Source organism: Helobdella robusta (genome assembly GCF_000326865.2).
Source record: "Helobdella robusta unplaced genomic scaffold HELROscaffold_53, whole genome shotgun sequence".
Lineage (NCBI taxonomy): Eukaryota > Metazoa > Annelida > Clitellata > Rhynchobdellida > Glossiphoniidae > Helobdella > Helobdella robusta.
This window is the reverse complement of record NW_008705278.1, coordinates 457,715-475,860: the sequence shown is the minus strand read 5'-3', so window position 1 is coordinate 475,860 and position 18,146 is coordinate 457,715. Positions and strand designations below refer to the sequence as shown.

The following is an 18,146-nucleotide window of genomic DNA, read 5'->3' as shown; positions in this document are numbered from 1 at the left end:
TTGACCACTCAAACATTCACAACGCGGCAATGTATTCAAATTTATCCAATTGTAATTTGTACCAAAAATGCGAAACAGTTATTTTCAAAAAGTTAATAGTTAACTGTTGAGAAAAGAAAGAAGAGTGTGTGAGTTAAAAGAGAGAGAAAGAGAGAGAGAGAGAGAGAGAGAGAGAGAGAGAGAGAGAGAGAGGGAGAGAAAAAGACACACATTTGTGTATGTTTGCAATAATTTATCTCTAAGAAAAGAATACAAATGCAATATTAAGTAGTGTAATACAATACACATCTTATAATAGAATTGGGCCGCGTTTAATGGCCAGCCGGTCGACAAAATGTACCATGGCCTATCATAATTTGTTAGCTTCTGATTGAAAAGTTTCGAAACAATAAATGTTGTATAAAAGATGATGAACAACCATCAATGCACATGTTGTTGGCTCCGTAGTTTTATACCACGTTTATGTATGTGATTTTGTGATTTGGTTTTTTGAGTAAATTTAATTCTGCTGTAGTTGTTTCAAAATTTTTTATTGATATGACTTTTTGCTGTGATGTTTGTGTCTTACAGATATCCAGATGAACTTTCAAATATTCTGTACATAATTATGTTATTATTAGTGTGGTTTAAAAAAATACATGTTAATGCTTACATTCAAAAAGAAAATTGATTGTTTTTAAATTTTTGTTAAAGTAAAAATTTAAAGCCAGTTTATTTATAATGGACATGTTGACTAGCACACTAACCATCAAAACAACTGCTTAGTACATTAACTGAGCTCAGATAAATTCAAATTAAGTTTCATTTTGGTGCAGTTTTTTGTGTTTTTGTTGTGTTTTTTCTACTATTTCAATAAACATAAAAGATGCTATCAAACAAAGGCTATTTGTATGATGATCTTTTTATAAATAAATAACTAAGTTATTGTCTGAAATTTCGTTTATTAAATTGACATCCAAACTCAAATATTTATTTACAACTTCAGTAATATTTCCTCAGAAATTGCATAAACCACGAGTCTTGCAAGTTATATAGAGATTTCTCGCTAAGCACTTTGTTTAATTAACCATCTAAAACTTTGCCACTGCGTCCAGACATGTTTATAATTCGTTTCTCGTGCTTATATTTTCATCATTGTCATTATGTTTTGCTAAAAAATATCAGTTTTTATGGATACTAAAATAAATTTTGTCATTGGGTAATAATTTTAAACCATAATCTCAAATTTAATTAGTTTTATTTGAATTGTTTTTGTTGGTTTGATTATAAAATTTTTTTCGTTTAATGGTTCAGAACGTTGCAATTTTAGACAATTTTTGTTGAATTATATTTATAATTTTTATAATTTTTATTTTACTTTAATCTTTGAAAACTTCATCATTTGATAGCAATTTTTTGTAGTTAATTTTAATTAGTTTTAAAAGCGGAACATCAATTTTCATTGCAATGGTTTCCTTACAAATTGCTTAAAAAATTCTTTTAATTTGAAATCTCGGAACGGAGAACAGTTTCTTTTTAAGTCTTCTACTTAATCATGAAAGATTACATTCATATTTTTACGATTTCAATACTTTTAATAATATTTTTTTAGTTTAATATCTCTTAATGACCAAACTTTTGACATTTTTGCAAACAAAATATGTAAATATTTTTTTACGTTGAAAGCGAGTTTCGTTCATTATCCACTCAACTTTATAAATGTATTCCAACATTCTTCTACTTTTATTTTAATTAATAATTTTCTAGCAACTATTTCACAAAAATAATAACAACACACATTCATCTCACACGTACACACACACACACACACACACACACACACACACACACACACACACACACACACATACAAACAAATACACACACATATACATACACACTTGACTTCTATAAACATGCGTAGATGCAAGTTTCAAGCGCATTGCTTGTTGTATGAAGTGACTGCAGCAATAGAACCAGACACATTAACACGTTACACCAATTCACTATCTCTTCATAACACGACAATGGCATCATTTAAACTTTCTTATAAAAAAAATTCAACATAAATATTTCTTTTTTTCTCCAGACCCACCAAGAATCACCCTACCCCCAAAAAGTTTAAAAGTGGTTGATGGCATGTCTGCCACATTCTACTGTCTATTTACTGGCAAACCTCAGCCGGAAGGAACATGGAGACATAACAACCGGATCATGATCCCATCGGCTAGGAATCCGACTTTTGTTATCAAGCCCGTTGATTTCGGATCGGTGCTTAAGTTCACGCAGGTAAAATCTTAAAATGTCTTCATTTATCACTATTTGTTACACTTCTAAATTTTGTTATTAATTGAGCAATAAAAATTGTAAATTGAGATAATTTTAACAATTTTATTAATAATTAATTTATCAAATAACTATGTAAGATACGTAACACCAAGAGGATAAAAACTTCCAGGTAAGAAAGAAAGACGAAGGCACATACATCTGCGAGGCAAACAATCACGTCGGGGCCAGCAGCCAGGCCACGTTCAACCTCACTGTGTACGATCATTACAACAGTTAGTTGGCTATTTTAGATTTTATGTTTGACTCGTTTATTTTTTTTTTAAATTTATTTTCCGCCAAATTTTTCTTTGTAAGACTAAAATAAAACAGTAACTGCTTTTAAAATAGGCTTGTGTGACATTGTAAATGTCTCTCTGATAACTTTTTGATCAAAATAAGTTTTTTATAGTATGCAAAGAATTTGATTTTGCAGCATACTTTTAAAAATATCGTGTTATTAATTTATCAAACTGATATTAATGTTTCGATAATGTTGTTTCTTTCGTAATGTTTCATTTGTCAATAAGCGGACAAGTTTTTAATCAGTTGGAATATGATCACAACATTTACTGCAGCTGCCAACATATCTAGACATTTGTGACAGAATTGTCTAGACACGCAAAATTGTCTAGACACGTAAAGTTTGAGGGGGCCACAAATTGGAAATACTTAACTAGCGGCTTTTTTTCAGCTTCTCAGACAGCTTATGTGTCAATCTTTTTGATGTAAAACGGTGTTTTTTTGTTTTAAAACCGTGTTCAAATGTAAACAAGCAAGTAAGTAGAAAATGCTGGCTAAATTTAAAAAAACGGTTGTTGACTGTTTGTTGTTTGTTACTTCCTCTGAAACTTGGAAGACTGTAGTGTAAATGAATGACATTTAACTTTTTCAACAAAGTATGAATTCAAAATTTTATTCAATAAAACATTATGTTTCTCTTAAGTCTGATAAGTCATAATTTAATCATGAATGTTTTACATTCATCTGAATGCATTTTGAAACCTGGAACAATGTTAAAAAAATTTCCGTGTTTTCTGGTTAATAACCTGTACTGACTCCCTATCTGTTTATTATCAATCATAAAATGTCGTGTTTCTCTTCATGTACACTTTTAATTTTCTAACCAAATGCTAAAAAATTAACATTGCACTACAAACGAATCCACGCAAATGTTTTTAATTGACACTTATCGCCGAAGAATGTACGTTAATTTAGAGAATACAACCAAATTTAGCCCTAACGCAACAAACCACACAAAACTACGAAGCAAATCTTACATACATGCTCCAACATTCTCGAATTATACGTAATGCACATAAAATAAACATTATCTTAAAACGTATCGATAACTCCAATGTAAACATCAAAATATTATTCTTTACGTCAGTTTAATGATCGCTGGAACGTCAGAATATTTCATACAGACAGCAACCTTCTTACCTTCTTATCGTCTTAGAGTTACAAATTTTTTTTTTATTTGCTGATGATTAAAACTATTGTGAGTTATTTCTGAAATGATTTCACTAAAATAATAATTTATTTCCAAAAGAAAATGTGTTCAGTGTTGAAATTTTCCATGATTTTTGTTTGCATGGCTACGAAAGTTAATGCTTTCGAATTAGTTTTCATTATTTAAAGTACTTAGACGTTTTGTACAATATAGAATTTTAAAGTGATTTATGAATTTATTATTTTTAGCTGAAATATTTTTATTTTAAAAAAAATTTATTGGAATCTCATGAGTGCAATCATTCCAAAAAATATTATTTAAACTGACGTCTTCTTTCAACGCCACATCAACCACTTCCATCCATAACACATTTTGCACACGCACACACAAAAAGAAAGAGAGAGAGAGAGAGAGGAGAGAAAGACATATTACACACACACACACACACACACCACACAACACGCACACATAGAGAGATAGAGATAAAGATAGAGATAGAGAGAGAAGAAAGCGAGAGAGAGAGAGACATACCACAAACACACACACACACACACATACACACACACACACACACACTCACATTCATAAAGTAAACAGCAGCATATATTCGACATAAACATAACATTTTTATGCAGCTCCGAATGAATGAATACACTCTCCGAAATGCGATATAACTTTACAAGAATTGTAACAGAAACTTAAAAGGAGGTTTTCTTCCCTGGTAACTTACGAACGCACGCAACGACAACACCCGCGAAATGGCGCGCAACATGTAACACGATCTAGCCAGATAAAGAGGGAACTAATGCGCCTTCCAGATTGAATAACATAACATAACAAGGCGTAAAAATAACAAAACAAAAATTTCAAAAGAGGATAACACAACGTGAACTCACTTCTTAAAGAGAGTAACACAACAGAGAACTTTTTTTTTGAGAATATATTTATAAAAGATATTTTTTTTTACAAACGTTCATATTCAATGAAAAATACTTATAGGAAACAAGCATTAATGGCTGAGACGACTCGTTGCCACAAAAGGTAAAAAATAAAATTGTCTTCCACCTACCCTCTTTTCTTTTTGATGGCTGAAATTAATAAACGGATAGAATTGAAATTTTCTCACAGAACATTTTTAATGTTCTGTGAGAAACAATGTAACTGTATAACAATGTTATAAAAATTGCTGAATAATTAAGTTTGAATACGTCGTTCAATGGGATTGTTTGCGTGTATGCAACTTATTTTTAAAACACCATTCCAGTTCAACAAACTAGAGGCCATTCTTCATCCTGTAAACCAAATTTTTTTTCCTTTCATTTCCTTTGCCCTAATCAGATTATTTTAATAAATCTTTCGTCAATTTTATTACTTTTAAAAGAATAAAAATGTATAAATTAGAATGAAATAAGTATACAATATTAATATATTATCCATATATAGCATTCATATATAGCATTCTCCAATCAGACGGATTACATTTAATGCGACGAGATGGGGAAATGGTTAAAAAGTTTGTTCATGATGTTGAAGTGATTGGGTTCGAATACGGCGAGATCCCCGACTATCACATGTAATGTGGACTCTCGTGCATTGTTTGAGTATGTGTGTGTATATGTGTGTTGTGTGGCGTGTGTGTGTGTGTTGTGTGGCGTGTGTGTGTGGTGTGTGTATGTGTGTATGTATGTTGTCTGGCGTGTATGTGTGTGCTCTTGATTCATCTGAAAATTAATTGAGAGTTTAATTTTTTTTTATTTCATTTCCTTTGCCCTAATCAGATTATTTTAATAAATCTTTTGTCAATTTTATTACTTTTAAAAGAATAAAAATGTATAAATTAGAATGAAATAAATATACAATATTAATTGGGAAATAATTCTCAAATTTCATCTCAAATCAAACCACTTTGAATTGGAATAATAAAATAAACAACTGTTGAAACTCGAAACTTTTTGTTTTCTTTTTCTCCATTGTTAAATTGGGGCATGTTATTAGGTTTAGTTGAAATCCTACTTACAATTGGCAGGAAATCAAACTGCGATTTTTTTTAGAAAATAATCTTCTTTTTCAATCAGGATGATGAAAAATATGCTTCATATTTTTTTTAAATTTTATCAAATTAATTATTGGTTATTTCAGTTTTGAGATTTAATGATAAAAAAAATTATCGTGATTTTAGTTAATAATCGTCATATTCAACTCAAAATCACTATTTTCGATGATGACACCAACAAAATTGACCGTCACTGAATTATGTATAATTTTATCAATATGATTATGACAGCTGCATATAATTGTCATCGTCGTCGTCGTCATCATCACAAACATTCAACCAATCATCGTCTTCTCCCAGCGTCTCAGCAGATTTATAGGAGTTCTTCGAAATGGAGATTAAATTTTTAGCGTTGAAAAATTCATTCAATTGTTAGCAATAAACACGTTTGTTCGTGTGTGTGTGTGTGTGTTTGTTAGTGTGTGTGTGTGTGTGTGAGAGAGAGAGAGAGAGAGAGTTTTATTTATGGCGTGTGCGTGCGTTTCTGAATGTGTTGTGCTGTGTGTATGTGTGTTTCTCTTTGTCTGTCATTTTTGTTTGCATGTGTGCGTGCGGTTTGTTTGTTCACATGCGTTCGTTTGATATTTTGTGTTCGTGTGATTGTTTGCATATGTATTTAACTTTGTATGTCCGTATGTGTGTTTTTGTTTCTCTTCGTAAGTGCCTGCTTTCATTTGCACGAGTGTTTGCGTTTGCGGTTGAACGTAGTTGACAACACATTCCTGGTAATTACATTATGAATTAAAAAAACGAAGAAAAAGAAAAGGCCCGCAGAAAGAACGAATGACAATCGCGTGAATTGAAAAAATAAATTTAATCAAAATTAAGGTGGAAAATATCGAGGCGAAAATGCGTTGTAATACATTTGAATGAACGCGTGCATTCTGTGTGAGGTGAGATTTATTTCTCCGTTGAATGACCGCGATTGCCTATACGTTATTATCGTTAAATTTATTTATCGTTATTGGCCGACTGATTTTTTTTGTCATCATCCAATTCCAAGGATTTAAAATGAAATACAGAATTAATTTAATTTCTGGCTGGATTCATTTGCTTTAGACGGCTGACGAGATGATATGATGGCTAGGAAGAGCGTTGTTCTAACTTGATTTCAATAAAAAAAATGCAATGTGTGTGTGTGTGTGTTTGTTTGTGTGTGTGCGTGTGTGTGTGTGTGTGTGTGTGTGCGTGTGTGTGTATGTCTACAAGTTATGAAGTAATGCATATATGAAAACAAACTTCATTGCAATGTTTAAATAAATTACTTTTGATAAGGAAAACTGCCACCTCAACCACCCCAGCAATCTGGCTTCAATGCCATTTTTCAATTAGCCATTTTATTTTATTTTCACGTATTTTCTTGTTGTATGTTATGGTAATGCAATATATTGTATATTTCATAGTTTCTTAATTTATTTCATAGTACATGTGTAATAGGTGAATATTTTTGTTATACTATATTTTTGTATATAAAATTTTATTCATGCTGAAGTGAACTCTTGAATTTTTTTTTTGAGATTCTTGAATTTTTTCTATAGTTTAATTCGTGAATCATCATAGCGTGGTTGTACGTGCTGCTTCATTCGCGAGTTCTCTACGACCTGTCGTTTCGAATGTGGTGAAAAACAGTTTTTTATTCAATTTTTTTTTAATTAGGATTAATTAGGATTACAAACTCTTCTAGTTTATTCAACTGGAGGTTCCTATCTTTTATTTCAATAAAAGTTAGTATAAAACTCTATCTCAACAGTTAGGTAGGTCATACTGTACATTTTGAAAGGAACAATATATTAATTTGAGATTGGGGAAACAATGCTAGCCTTGTTCAAAAGTTAAATGTCTGAAAAAAGTTATTATGTGTTCATTGATGGATCAATATCTGACCTGTTGTCACACTCTAAATAAATATACACAAAAGTTTTATAGATATTTGATTGACTTTTAATTATTTGATCTCTATATCTCTACATTTGTAATATTTTTTACGCCTGTGTTTGTTATGGACAACTATAAAATAATTTGAAGTAAACTGAAAAGACTTATAAAGAATAATTTTATATTTACTACAGTCGTACTAGATTACTACGGCTTACCAATAAACTAACACACAATACATTACATAGGTATGTATTTTTATTGGTGAATAATTGAATGAATTTTCAATTTGTTTTACAAAAATATTAAACTACTTAAAACAACGTAAATCCCACTTTTACAGTCCCACACGGATTTCCGCAAATCCATCCGCAGCCAGCAAAAACCATCATCGACATGTACAAAAGTTTCGTACTAAACTGTGGAGCCTACCCTCAGTCAAACATCACTTGGCTGAAGGACAATGTACCCATTGAAATGTGGAGGTTCAGTCACTCCATTGTACCCCGAGGTAGGGTTTCGTTTCGTTTCGTTTGATTCCGTTTGGTTTCGTTAATTTTGGGATGAATAATTAGCGAAATGTTTTTTTTATAAATTGAATTCATTGATGGATAATTTTATTCATTTTAAATGCAGGTTTGCCATCTAATCGAAGTTCTTTTTTATCTTAATAATAAACATGAAGTCACTGGATTAAATTTATTCAAAGTGAATTTGAATAATAGTGTTTGGTTTGTTGCACAACAATACTTTGTTCTACCAATTATACATACAGAAAATGTAAACAGAGTTGATTCATTTTAATGCACCGTTTGTTTGCTAGGTGTTTGGTTTTGTGTAGGAAGGCACGAGTGAATTGATGAATTAATGCAATGAATGGTATTTATGTACGCATATGCATCTTATAGTGTGTCGATGATTTGATTCGTCAAACTTAGGTACAAACACGTTTCATGTGGTGCTAATAGATGTAAAAAGCTTTCGTTATTCGGTTATTGTTTTAGAAATCACATTTTTATTCTTGAAAATTTTACTCAAGTTACGATTTTGGCAAGTTTTATTGAGTCATTTTCAATTTAGTATTATTTTATCGTTCAAATTAAAAAAAAATTTCTTGATGTTTGTTTATCCGTAGCCTCGTTCCACTTTCCAAGTTCAAACAAATACATTTTGGAAGATTTAGAGAAGATGGTTGAACATTTGATCTCTTAGAAGTTTTGATGTTTTAAACAAACAAACAAACATGATGAAACAAAACAAAATAAAGGAAACAAAACTAAACGAAACAACAAATGGAACAAAATAAAACCAAAAAATGAGAAAAAAACATAATAAGAAAAAACTAAACTAAAATAAATAAACGTCTTACATCTCTCTCGCTTGGGCGTCTTTAAGTCGTTCGTCATTTAGTGTTATACCATCTTAAAGGGCAAGGTAGGGATATAACTCCAATTGGAGATATATCGTCCGCATTAAACTTTCTATGATTTCACTATTTATGTGGAATCGTGTTTTTTTTTATTATTTCAAGGCCATTCAACATTCATGCACGTTAAACAGTGTCCTTCTGTGTTTATCTTGTTTATGTTCCGGTTTATGTTTAAGTTTTTTTATGTTTATGTTTTTGATTACGTTTTTGATTGTGTGTTTTTTTTGTTTACATTCTGAACTTCAGAAATTTCGTCAGAATAAATTTATTTGAATGAAGGTCGGTTAGGAGTAAGAACCATGCATGGTGATGAAATAAGACGAAATTGATTTTTTTTAGATATTCTGGACTATAATAAAACTCGATAAATCCTTTTTTTAATTTAAATGAATAATTTTTAATTTAATTAGTCCAAAAATTTAGTTTACCTAAACAAGTGATAAAAATTGTCACATAATTTTGTTCTTTTTTCTTCTTTTCATACAATTTCATTTTCGTTTATGACTCCTAAAACTAACAAACAAACAAATCAAAATGATATTCATAGTTGCATTCAAATTCCATGACTCATAAAACGTAAAAAATCACTCCAACGTTCATATCAGCCTCATCTACAATAAAGCAAGCGCACAGAAAATCATGAAATATGACAAGTGATTCGTATGGATATGCCTGCGGTATTTGTCAAAATTTTGTTGATCCTATAATTTAATATATATATATATATATATATATATATATATATATATATATATATATATATATATACAAGTGTATATAAATCACTAAGGACTACATATAAATATCCTGATGAATTATTCCCAATGTAAATTATTGCTTCAACCAATTAAGATTTTTTGTCTTTGAAAAATAAAGACAGATATTTCAAGTATTTTTAAATGTCAGTTTAAGGCTTTTCTAAATTAATGTGGGTTAGTTTTTTTGGTTGCACTTTTATGTTTTTTTATTAGAATGTTTAAACAAATAAAACTTATGGCAGTTTAAGATTGAAAAAATAATAGGTGACAAAAACACTGGAAAAATGGTTGTTTGTTGTTTGGACTGGTTTTTCTTTTTGTTTATGTTCTTATTTTAAAAAATTTAACTTACAATAAAATTGAATTTAAAAAAGTGTGATCGTCATAAGCATAAGTTATTTAACTACTGGAAAAAATTAGCAAATCATCAAATATTTAAAATTTAACTTAATGAAAATTATATAGCTTTGTCCATAAAAACGTACGGCATAGATATTGATATAAATTGTATACAGTATTGTAAAGAAAGCAGCATCCTAACAAACGCTTTAAAAAACCAAACGACAACAATTTCATCAACTCCAAGACGATCAATAGACAAATGAGCAGCTCACAATTGACAGCAATAAGTAAAAATCAACTCAAACATGACGGCAGCACATCAATTACTCATAATATTAAACATCATATATCAAACTTCAAGTAAACGTTGCTAAAATGTGTTTGCTTATGTGTGTGTGTATGTTTGTTTGCATGTGTGTGTATGTGTGTGTGTTTGCTTGTGTGTGTGTGTTTGTTGAACAGTTTAGGTTTTTAGATGGAAAATAAACAGCAATTCATCGCAAACAAACTTGTATAACAGGTGACTTGCAGATGTTGAACACAAATCAGCATTACGAGGGGAGATACGAATGTGTGGCGGAAAACGAGGTAGGAACCAACTACAGTCTGCCCGCTGATGTCTTTGTTAGAGGTTGGACGTTGGTGTACTTTGTGGAGTTTGTTGCTCGTTTTATGGTGTCTTCTCTATTTGTATTGTTGTTTCAGCTGGTCGTTTTGTGGTTTTGTTTTGTGGTATTTTTCCTAAAAATAAGTAATGCATTTTGGTGTTGCTCCGGATTGGCGGAGAATTTGATCGTGCTAGAGGATATTTCATTTCATTGCTGTTTTATTTTATGCTGTTTTTTCATAGTATAAATAGCGGTCTAATCACAAAAGAAAAATAAATTAAATATTAATGAAACGAAATTAATAGAGAAAACACGTTTTTTCACCAACATACTAGCCAGATATTCAGCCCCTGAATGGATCATGCTGCCAATCAACGAGGAAGTGGCATTCGGCAGTTCCATCAAACTTTCCTGCTCTGCCCAGGGAACACCAGCCCCTGAAGTGAAATGGAGGAGAGAGGATGGTGTCGACAGTGATCCCAATATTTTTTCTCAGAGCGGCGGTGTGATGATGCTGCACAAAGTCGTCGAGTCTGCGAATTACACGTGCGTCGCTAACTCGACTCACGGAACCATCAACCACACTGCTGAAGTTAGGGTTAAAGGTCAGTCCGTGTGCGCGTGTTTGTGCGTGTGTCTGCGTATGTGCGTATGTGAAAATATTTTTTTTCAGCCCTCCCCAAACCACCGGTCGGAGTGAAAATAACCGAGGTGTCCCCGAATTCTGTGCGGCTGTCGTGGCTTTCTGGTAACGTGGAGCCTGTGGAATCCTACGCTGTTGAGTACTACCCCAAGTTCCACTATGCCCTCAGTAAGGGTTCCGATACCATTTTTTCTTTTTAACTTTTTTTGTTTTCCATTTTTCATTGATTCAATTAATGTTTAGAGATTATTCACTTTGGTCTTTGCCATTGTATAACGCCATAGTTTTTAATTTTTTTAAACTTGATTAAATGTTCAATGTCGAATTATATACTGTTATATATTTTCCCTAAAAAAAATTTGAAACACATGAACAAGAAAAAAAAAAAATTTTAAATACAAGAACAAGAAGCTATGCTCATTCAGAATTTACAAAATTTTTTCTTTTTTTAAATTTTATCGATTCATAAAAAAACAGACGGTACTTTGTTTTATCTAACCTTTTCAATAATGACTGAATACAAATTATTTTCCACTTGGCTGGTTCATCAAATATGTTTTTTTTCAACTTTATCTATTTTTCTGCGTTTGACAAAGTTTGATTTACAGAATGAAAAAAAAAATTAAAACACAATTAGGCCGAACCGAAGACAGAGATATCTACAGGACGGACCACGAAGTGAGCAACTTGTTACCCTACACAGAGTACATTTTCAGAGTCATAGCCCTCAATGCTAATGGAAGGAGTCCTCCCAGCCAGCCTGTTGACGTCACAACAGGCGAACTAGGTGGAAAGTTCTTGATAATTTATTTTCAATTTTGACAAACTACTTATCGTGTGTGAGAGTAGGAACGTGACTGCCAATCTTAACCTTATGGAGTGCATAATAATCTCAATGTAAATTGTATATACAGACCGTGTGTGAGTGTGCGTGTTAGTATGCGTGCGCGCATGTGTGTGTGTGCGTGCGTTTGTCTGTATGTTTCTGTTCGTTTCTTTTAAAAATAAAAACTAAAAAAAAATTAAATGATAATTTTAACAATTAATAGTAATAATATTTATTATTCATGTTTATAAATTTTCGTTTATAATATAATTAAAACTCATAATTAAGTACCTGGAAGTCAGCCTTTGGAAGTTAGAGCACGAGCCATCAGTCCGAACAGTGTGGTGGTCACTTGGAGGGAACCAAACATCACGAATGGTGTCATTAAGGTGAGTGTGATGGTGGAAATGAGCAGCGATGGTGTTGCAAATGTGTTTAATGCTATTTTAATAGAGGATCATTTTTTGTGGATAATGATGTTTTATAGTTCAGACGGAGACTGGCTTAAATTTAACATCTTTACAAGTGGTTTACCTGGTTTACCTTCATTTTTAGCATTTTATCATACAATCTTTTCATCATTATCACTGATAATGAGATTTCACAACGAAACAGTTATTATCATTGTCATCATAATCAACAGCATCATCCTCATCATCTTCGTCGTCGTCATCATCATCATAATCGACATCAACGACAACTACATCATGACGATCATGATCATGATCATCATCATCATCATCATCCCTGCCGATTCATCATCATCATGACCACATTGGTGTCACTCATCGTCTATCGTTTAAAATTAACAAACCTCGTTTCAAATGAACGACTCACTCCTCTCGCACACATACATCACTATCATATTCTCCATCTCAGTGCTCTGGCACTTAGTAATATAAGTACATTTAGTGCACGCCAGCAGAACACTACATCTTTTTGTCTTTTTTTTTGCTACTTTCTTTTCTTTCACTCTAATTCTTTAGCATAATTCCACGTACACACACACGCACACGCACACACGCACACACACGCACATGCGCGCACACACATGCACACACACCAAACACAAACACAAACCTACGTGTTCTATACACGCGTGTATCAATTAAAATTCTATATTTAGCATTGTACCTGAATAAGTTCTGATAAAAAACATTTAGCTAGCTGAGATTTGTGTTAAATTTTTTATAAAATAATTTCGTTAAGCCCTGAACCTGAAAGCGGGTGTCAGAAGTTAATTAATGAGTTTTGTTCTATGCTATTAATACTGAACAATTTATTTTTAAAGACCTGGCCTGGACAGTTTGATCAATTTATGCGATACACACGCTTTCATACCTATCCACACACATTCACACTCATCCACACACACATTCACACACATACACATACACACTCGTCCACACAGCAGACACATTCACACACATCCACACATATACTCACACATATTCAAACACATCTACACACACACACACATCCACACACATACCAAGCGCACAAAACCAACAACCTAGTTACACATCATCATCTCGCAAGCAAACACGTACTGAACAGGGCTACAAAGTCTACTACACCTTGAGCCCCAACTCGTTGCCCGTGTCCCTATGGACCCAGCATACGGTGGAGAACACTCTGATGGCCACCCTAAAAAACCTCATGAGGAATCGAACCTACACCATCACGGTCCTCGCATTCACGAGAGTCGGGGATGGCCCTCTCTCTGAGAACGTTCATGTCGTCACTAACACCGATGGTGTGTGGATTTTAGAAAATAAAAATTTAAATTAATCGATTAATTTAATTAATTTCAATTAAAGTATTAATTTATTTTAATTTATTGATTAATTAATTTGAAAATACTATGCAGTCTTCACCGAGATATAATGCTGGAAATGTTTGATTTTTTGGATATATCAGTGACACAAACACACACACACCATTCACATATACACACACACGCACGCACGCACGCACACATAGTACACGAATACATGTATATCGCTACGTCAGATTCATTACTCTTGATAGACGGAGATCTTCTTGCGTTTGAACTCGGTTACTGCAACACCAACAGGACCAGACATCTTTAAATACCACACCATCTTTGCTTGCGAAACGCTTATTGTTAAACGTTAAGCAGATGAAATTATAGTTTTAATTAATTTATGGTTTTAAAATCATGCATAAATCTATGGACTGAAGAAGTGAATGTTGGGATTTACGATAGTAAGTTTTTGTTTTGTTTTTACGTTTGCTTGTTTATTTATTCAGGACTGTGTTCTTGCAATCTATCTGTCATTGGCTCTTTATTTTTTTTTTGATGTCACAAAACTGAATTTTTGTCTGGTCGATCAGTTTTTCAATTTTATTGATTCATTTTCATGCAAATTTTTACCTTTCTTCAATGTTTTTTTTTCAGAATCAAAAACTTTTTCTAACAATGAAATAAACTTTTATAAATCGTATTCATTCAATCAATCATGCATTAGTTCATTTATTCATTCGTTTATTCATTCATTCATACCTTCATTCATTTATTCAGCCAGTCCTTCAGTCATTATTCATCCATCCGTTATATTTGTTAACATTGCCCATTCAATTTATTCATAATTCCATGCTTAATAATTCATCTTTCATAATTCATTCATAAAAAATATTTCAACACTCATTCACTCCAAAATTCACTCGCTCAGTCATCCACACTCATAAACACACTCAATCATTCGTGTTCTGTTTGTGTTTTCATGTACCAAAGATTTATTTTTTATGACTTCTGGACTTTGTCTGAAGCAAACCATGTTCCAAAATTTTCAACATCATTGATGACGTTTTTAAAAAAAATAATCTCATTTCATATAATACATTTTATATAATTTTTTTTAGCTATAATTCAACATTGGCTTATGGTATTTTAATCTCATTATAATATATTTTATTATTTTAAGATATAATTAAAATAATAACGTTTATTTGTGATTGATGATGGATAAGAGAAAATCTAAACAAATTAAATTTCTTTATAAACGCCACGAAATAAAGTGAGTCCAGGTTGGTCTGATCAATTGAATTCTCAATTAAGGATAAAAATGACATGCATACACACAGACGCTAATGTATGTTTATGTATGCATTTGTATTTACGTTTATACAAAAAATATACATGCGTACGCGAATAACTTTCATTCGCGTTTAATTGGATGTGTGTATTTATCAATACAAAGTTCTCATGTATACGTATCTGGCTGGCCACAGAGGTTGTCACGAATTGTTAACTCCACAACTTAAGCCCGTCAAAATTTCCAACATTCCCTCTTTGGAAGTCACCATTTAGTTGCAATTTAGAATGTTTCATGCAAATTATCAATATCACGAACATTTAACAATTGAAAATTATCGTTGCATTGAACAGGTAAAAATGTTATAAACTATTCTTAATGAAAATGTCATTACAAATTTGTTGATCATTCAGGATAGTAATTGAAATTAAGCTAAACAAATTATTACGTCAGACAAGCTTTTACACTTTTCCGCTTTACGACAAAGAGGTACAAACTTTCTGACCGCACCCCTCCCCTCAGAGCGTGACATCCCCTACGGACAGCCCTATGTGTACATGCGTGTTGAATATACAACATACACACGCGTGTTTCCAACTCAACTTGCAACATGTTTTGTGTTTGTGGGTAAAAAATACCACGATTTAAACAAGCAACTTTATGGATACGTATGCATTTGAAATGCGACTCAGGGGAATGTATTTCTTATCATAGCGAATTGTTAAGCGTTGTGTAAATGATTTTAAATGTAGATACTGTTATGCTATTTGAACATCATGATTAACACGATGCTGTTTATATAATTTAATATTAGAAATGATTTTTTTTTGTTGATGTTTGATGAACTAACATGACGAATGGACATAGCCAGCGTGTGTGTTTGTACATTTGTTCAGAAGCTCCTAGAGACGTGAATATGCTGTTTTTGAATTAAAACATGAGACTTGCAATGGTGGGTTCATTCAAAGTGTACTTACATGTGTATTCAAATGCACATGACAAAGTTCAAAAACAAACACGTTTTGTGTTTTTTCTGTTTGTGTGGATGTTTGTTGTTTGTGTGTTTAGTTTGTCAGTATGAGATAGAAGGATTTGTTTTTTTATCTGAAAAATAATGTGAAATGAAATTTTTGTACACATATTTATACGTGTATATATGTATACATACATACATACATGCATACATACATACATACATGCATACATACATATATACATGCATACATACATACATACATACATACATACATACATACATACATACATACATACATACATACATACATACATACATACATACATACATACATACATACATACATACATACATACATACATACATACATACATACATACATACATACATACATACATGCATGCATACTTACATACACATATATAAATGCCTAAAATGAAAGTTGAACGCGGCAAGTGATTGTGACATAACGCAATTAAATCTTTCAACGGAACAATGAATGCAGTGATTCTACGGAGATAATAGGAATTTAATTAACTTTTTGAAATGTTTTTTTTTTATCTAAATCGAAGATTTTTTATTTTCTCTTAGCGTTTTTTATCAATGGTTGAAATCTTATTGCAATAATGAATTTATGGTTACTAGGTACGCTTGTCTCGTAATGAATTTGCACTACAAATTTTTACACTGTGAAAATTTTTTATTCTCTAAGTTAATTTTTTAGCTTTTAGTCAAAGGAAAAATGTTTAAAATGTCTTAAAATGTTATGAGAGAAAAATATTTTTCTACTGAGATTTCATCTAAATGCAGTTTTCTAGTAGATGGAAAAATGATGAAAATTAAATGCACTCGCATGGAAAAATAATATTTTTCTCAAAAAAAAAAAAATTTTATAGCAAAAAACTTAAATAAAAGTAAAAAATAAAACTACCTCTCAAAAATGATCTTTATAAACGCTCGAATGAACACAAAGCATGTAAGGATGTTATTTTATGATTTTCAAAAAAGCTGGAAGAAAATGAACGTAGAAACTAATTAATTTGTTTATTTATTTCTACGAAGTTGAAAAATAAATACGCCTAAGTTGAGTGAAAGATAAGTATTCATTCATCTTTATTACAAAATGCGTATTCATATGACTAGGTAGTTATATGATTATTTGACAAGTTTTCGTTGTTCGTATTTTATTTTTTGAAATTCTTACGTGTTAAAACTGAGCGAGTTCAAATGCAACTGCCCATCTAAAAAAATTGCTTTTTTGTAAAGTTTAAAAAAAAATATAAAAAAAAATCAAAAAAATCCAAGTTTACTGACAGTGTGAGGTGTTTTTTTAGTGTGGTGCGTTGCTTTTTGATGCTATGTTTAATGAGGATGTGATTTTTAGTGTTCTGAAAATAAGTTGTGTCTGTGTGATGTTATATGGAGGAAGCTATGTAATGTATAAATTAATAAATGCCTACATCCTTACAATGCTGTAGGTATGTGCGTGAGTGAGTGTGGTGTGTGTGTGTGTGTGTGTGTGTGTGTGTGTGTGTGTGGTGCATCTTTTTATAGACAAAAATGCAACACAAACAGTGGAGTTGGTGGTCATGTAACATTAGGGCTAGCTTGCATGATTTTGCATTGGCAATGCATCCATGCGTGTGACAGCGCAAATTATTGTCGTTCTTTTCAGCTACTTCCATTTTCCGTCCGTTGCTATGCGTGTCTAGAGGAAAAGATTTCCTCTTTTCCGTGTATTTTCAAGTGACTACATCTTTTTGCCAGATGCCGCTGTTTTTTGATTTTTGCTTGAGTGTCAGTCTGCGTTGTCGTTGTTA

At 31.8% G+C, this 18,146-nt stretch overlaps 1 protein-coding gene across 1 annotated transcript in view; it reads left to right on the top strand.

Moving 5' to 3' along the window:
• Positions 1 to 2,088: 2,088 nt before the first annotated feature.
• The window catches only part of HELRODRAFT_102544 (hypothetical protein), a 31,838-nt gene continuing 15,780 nt past the window's right edge, over positions 2,089 to 18,146 (top strand). The window contains exons 1-9 of the mRNA XM_009028117.1: positions 2,089 to 2,268; positions 2,438 to 2,540; positions 8,029 to 8,196; positions 10,735 to 10,845; positions 11,158 to 11,427; positions 11,496 to 11,633; positions 12,103 to 12,252; positions 12,580 to 12,680; positions 13,849 to 14,047. Of these exons, the coding sequence (XP_009026365.1) occupies positions 2,119 to 2,268; positions 2,438 to 2,540; positions 8,029 to 8,196; positions 10,735 to 10,845; positions 11,158 to 11,427; positions 11,496 to 11,633; positions 12,103 to 12,252; positions 12,580 to 12,680; positions 13,849 to 14,047 (1,390 nt within the window). The 5' untranslated portion in view covers positions 2,089 to 2,118. The remainder of the gene's footprint in view (positions 2,269 to 2,437; positions 2,541 to 8,028; positions 8,197 to 10,734; positions 10,846 to 11,157; positions 11,428 to 11,495; positions 11,634 to 12,102; positions 12,253 to 12,579; positions 12,681 to 13,848; positions 14,048 to 18,146) is intronic.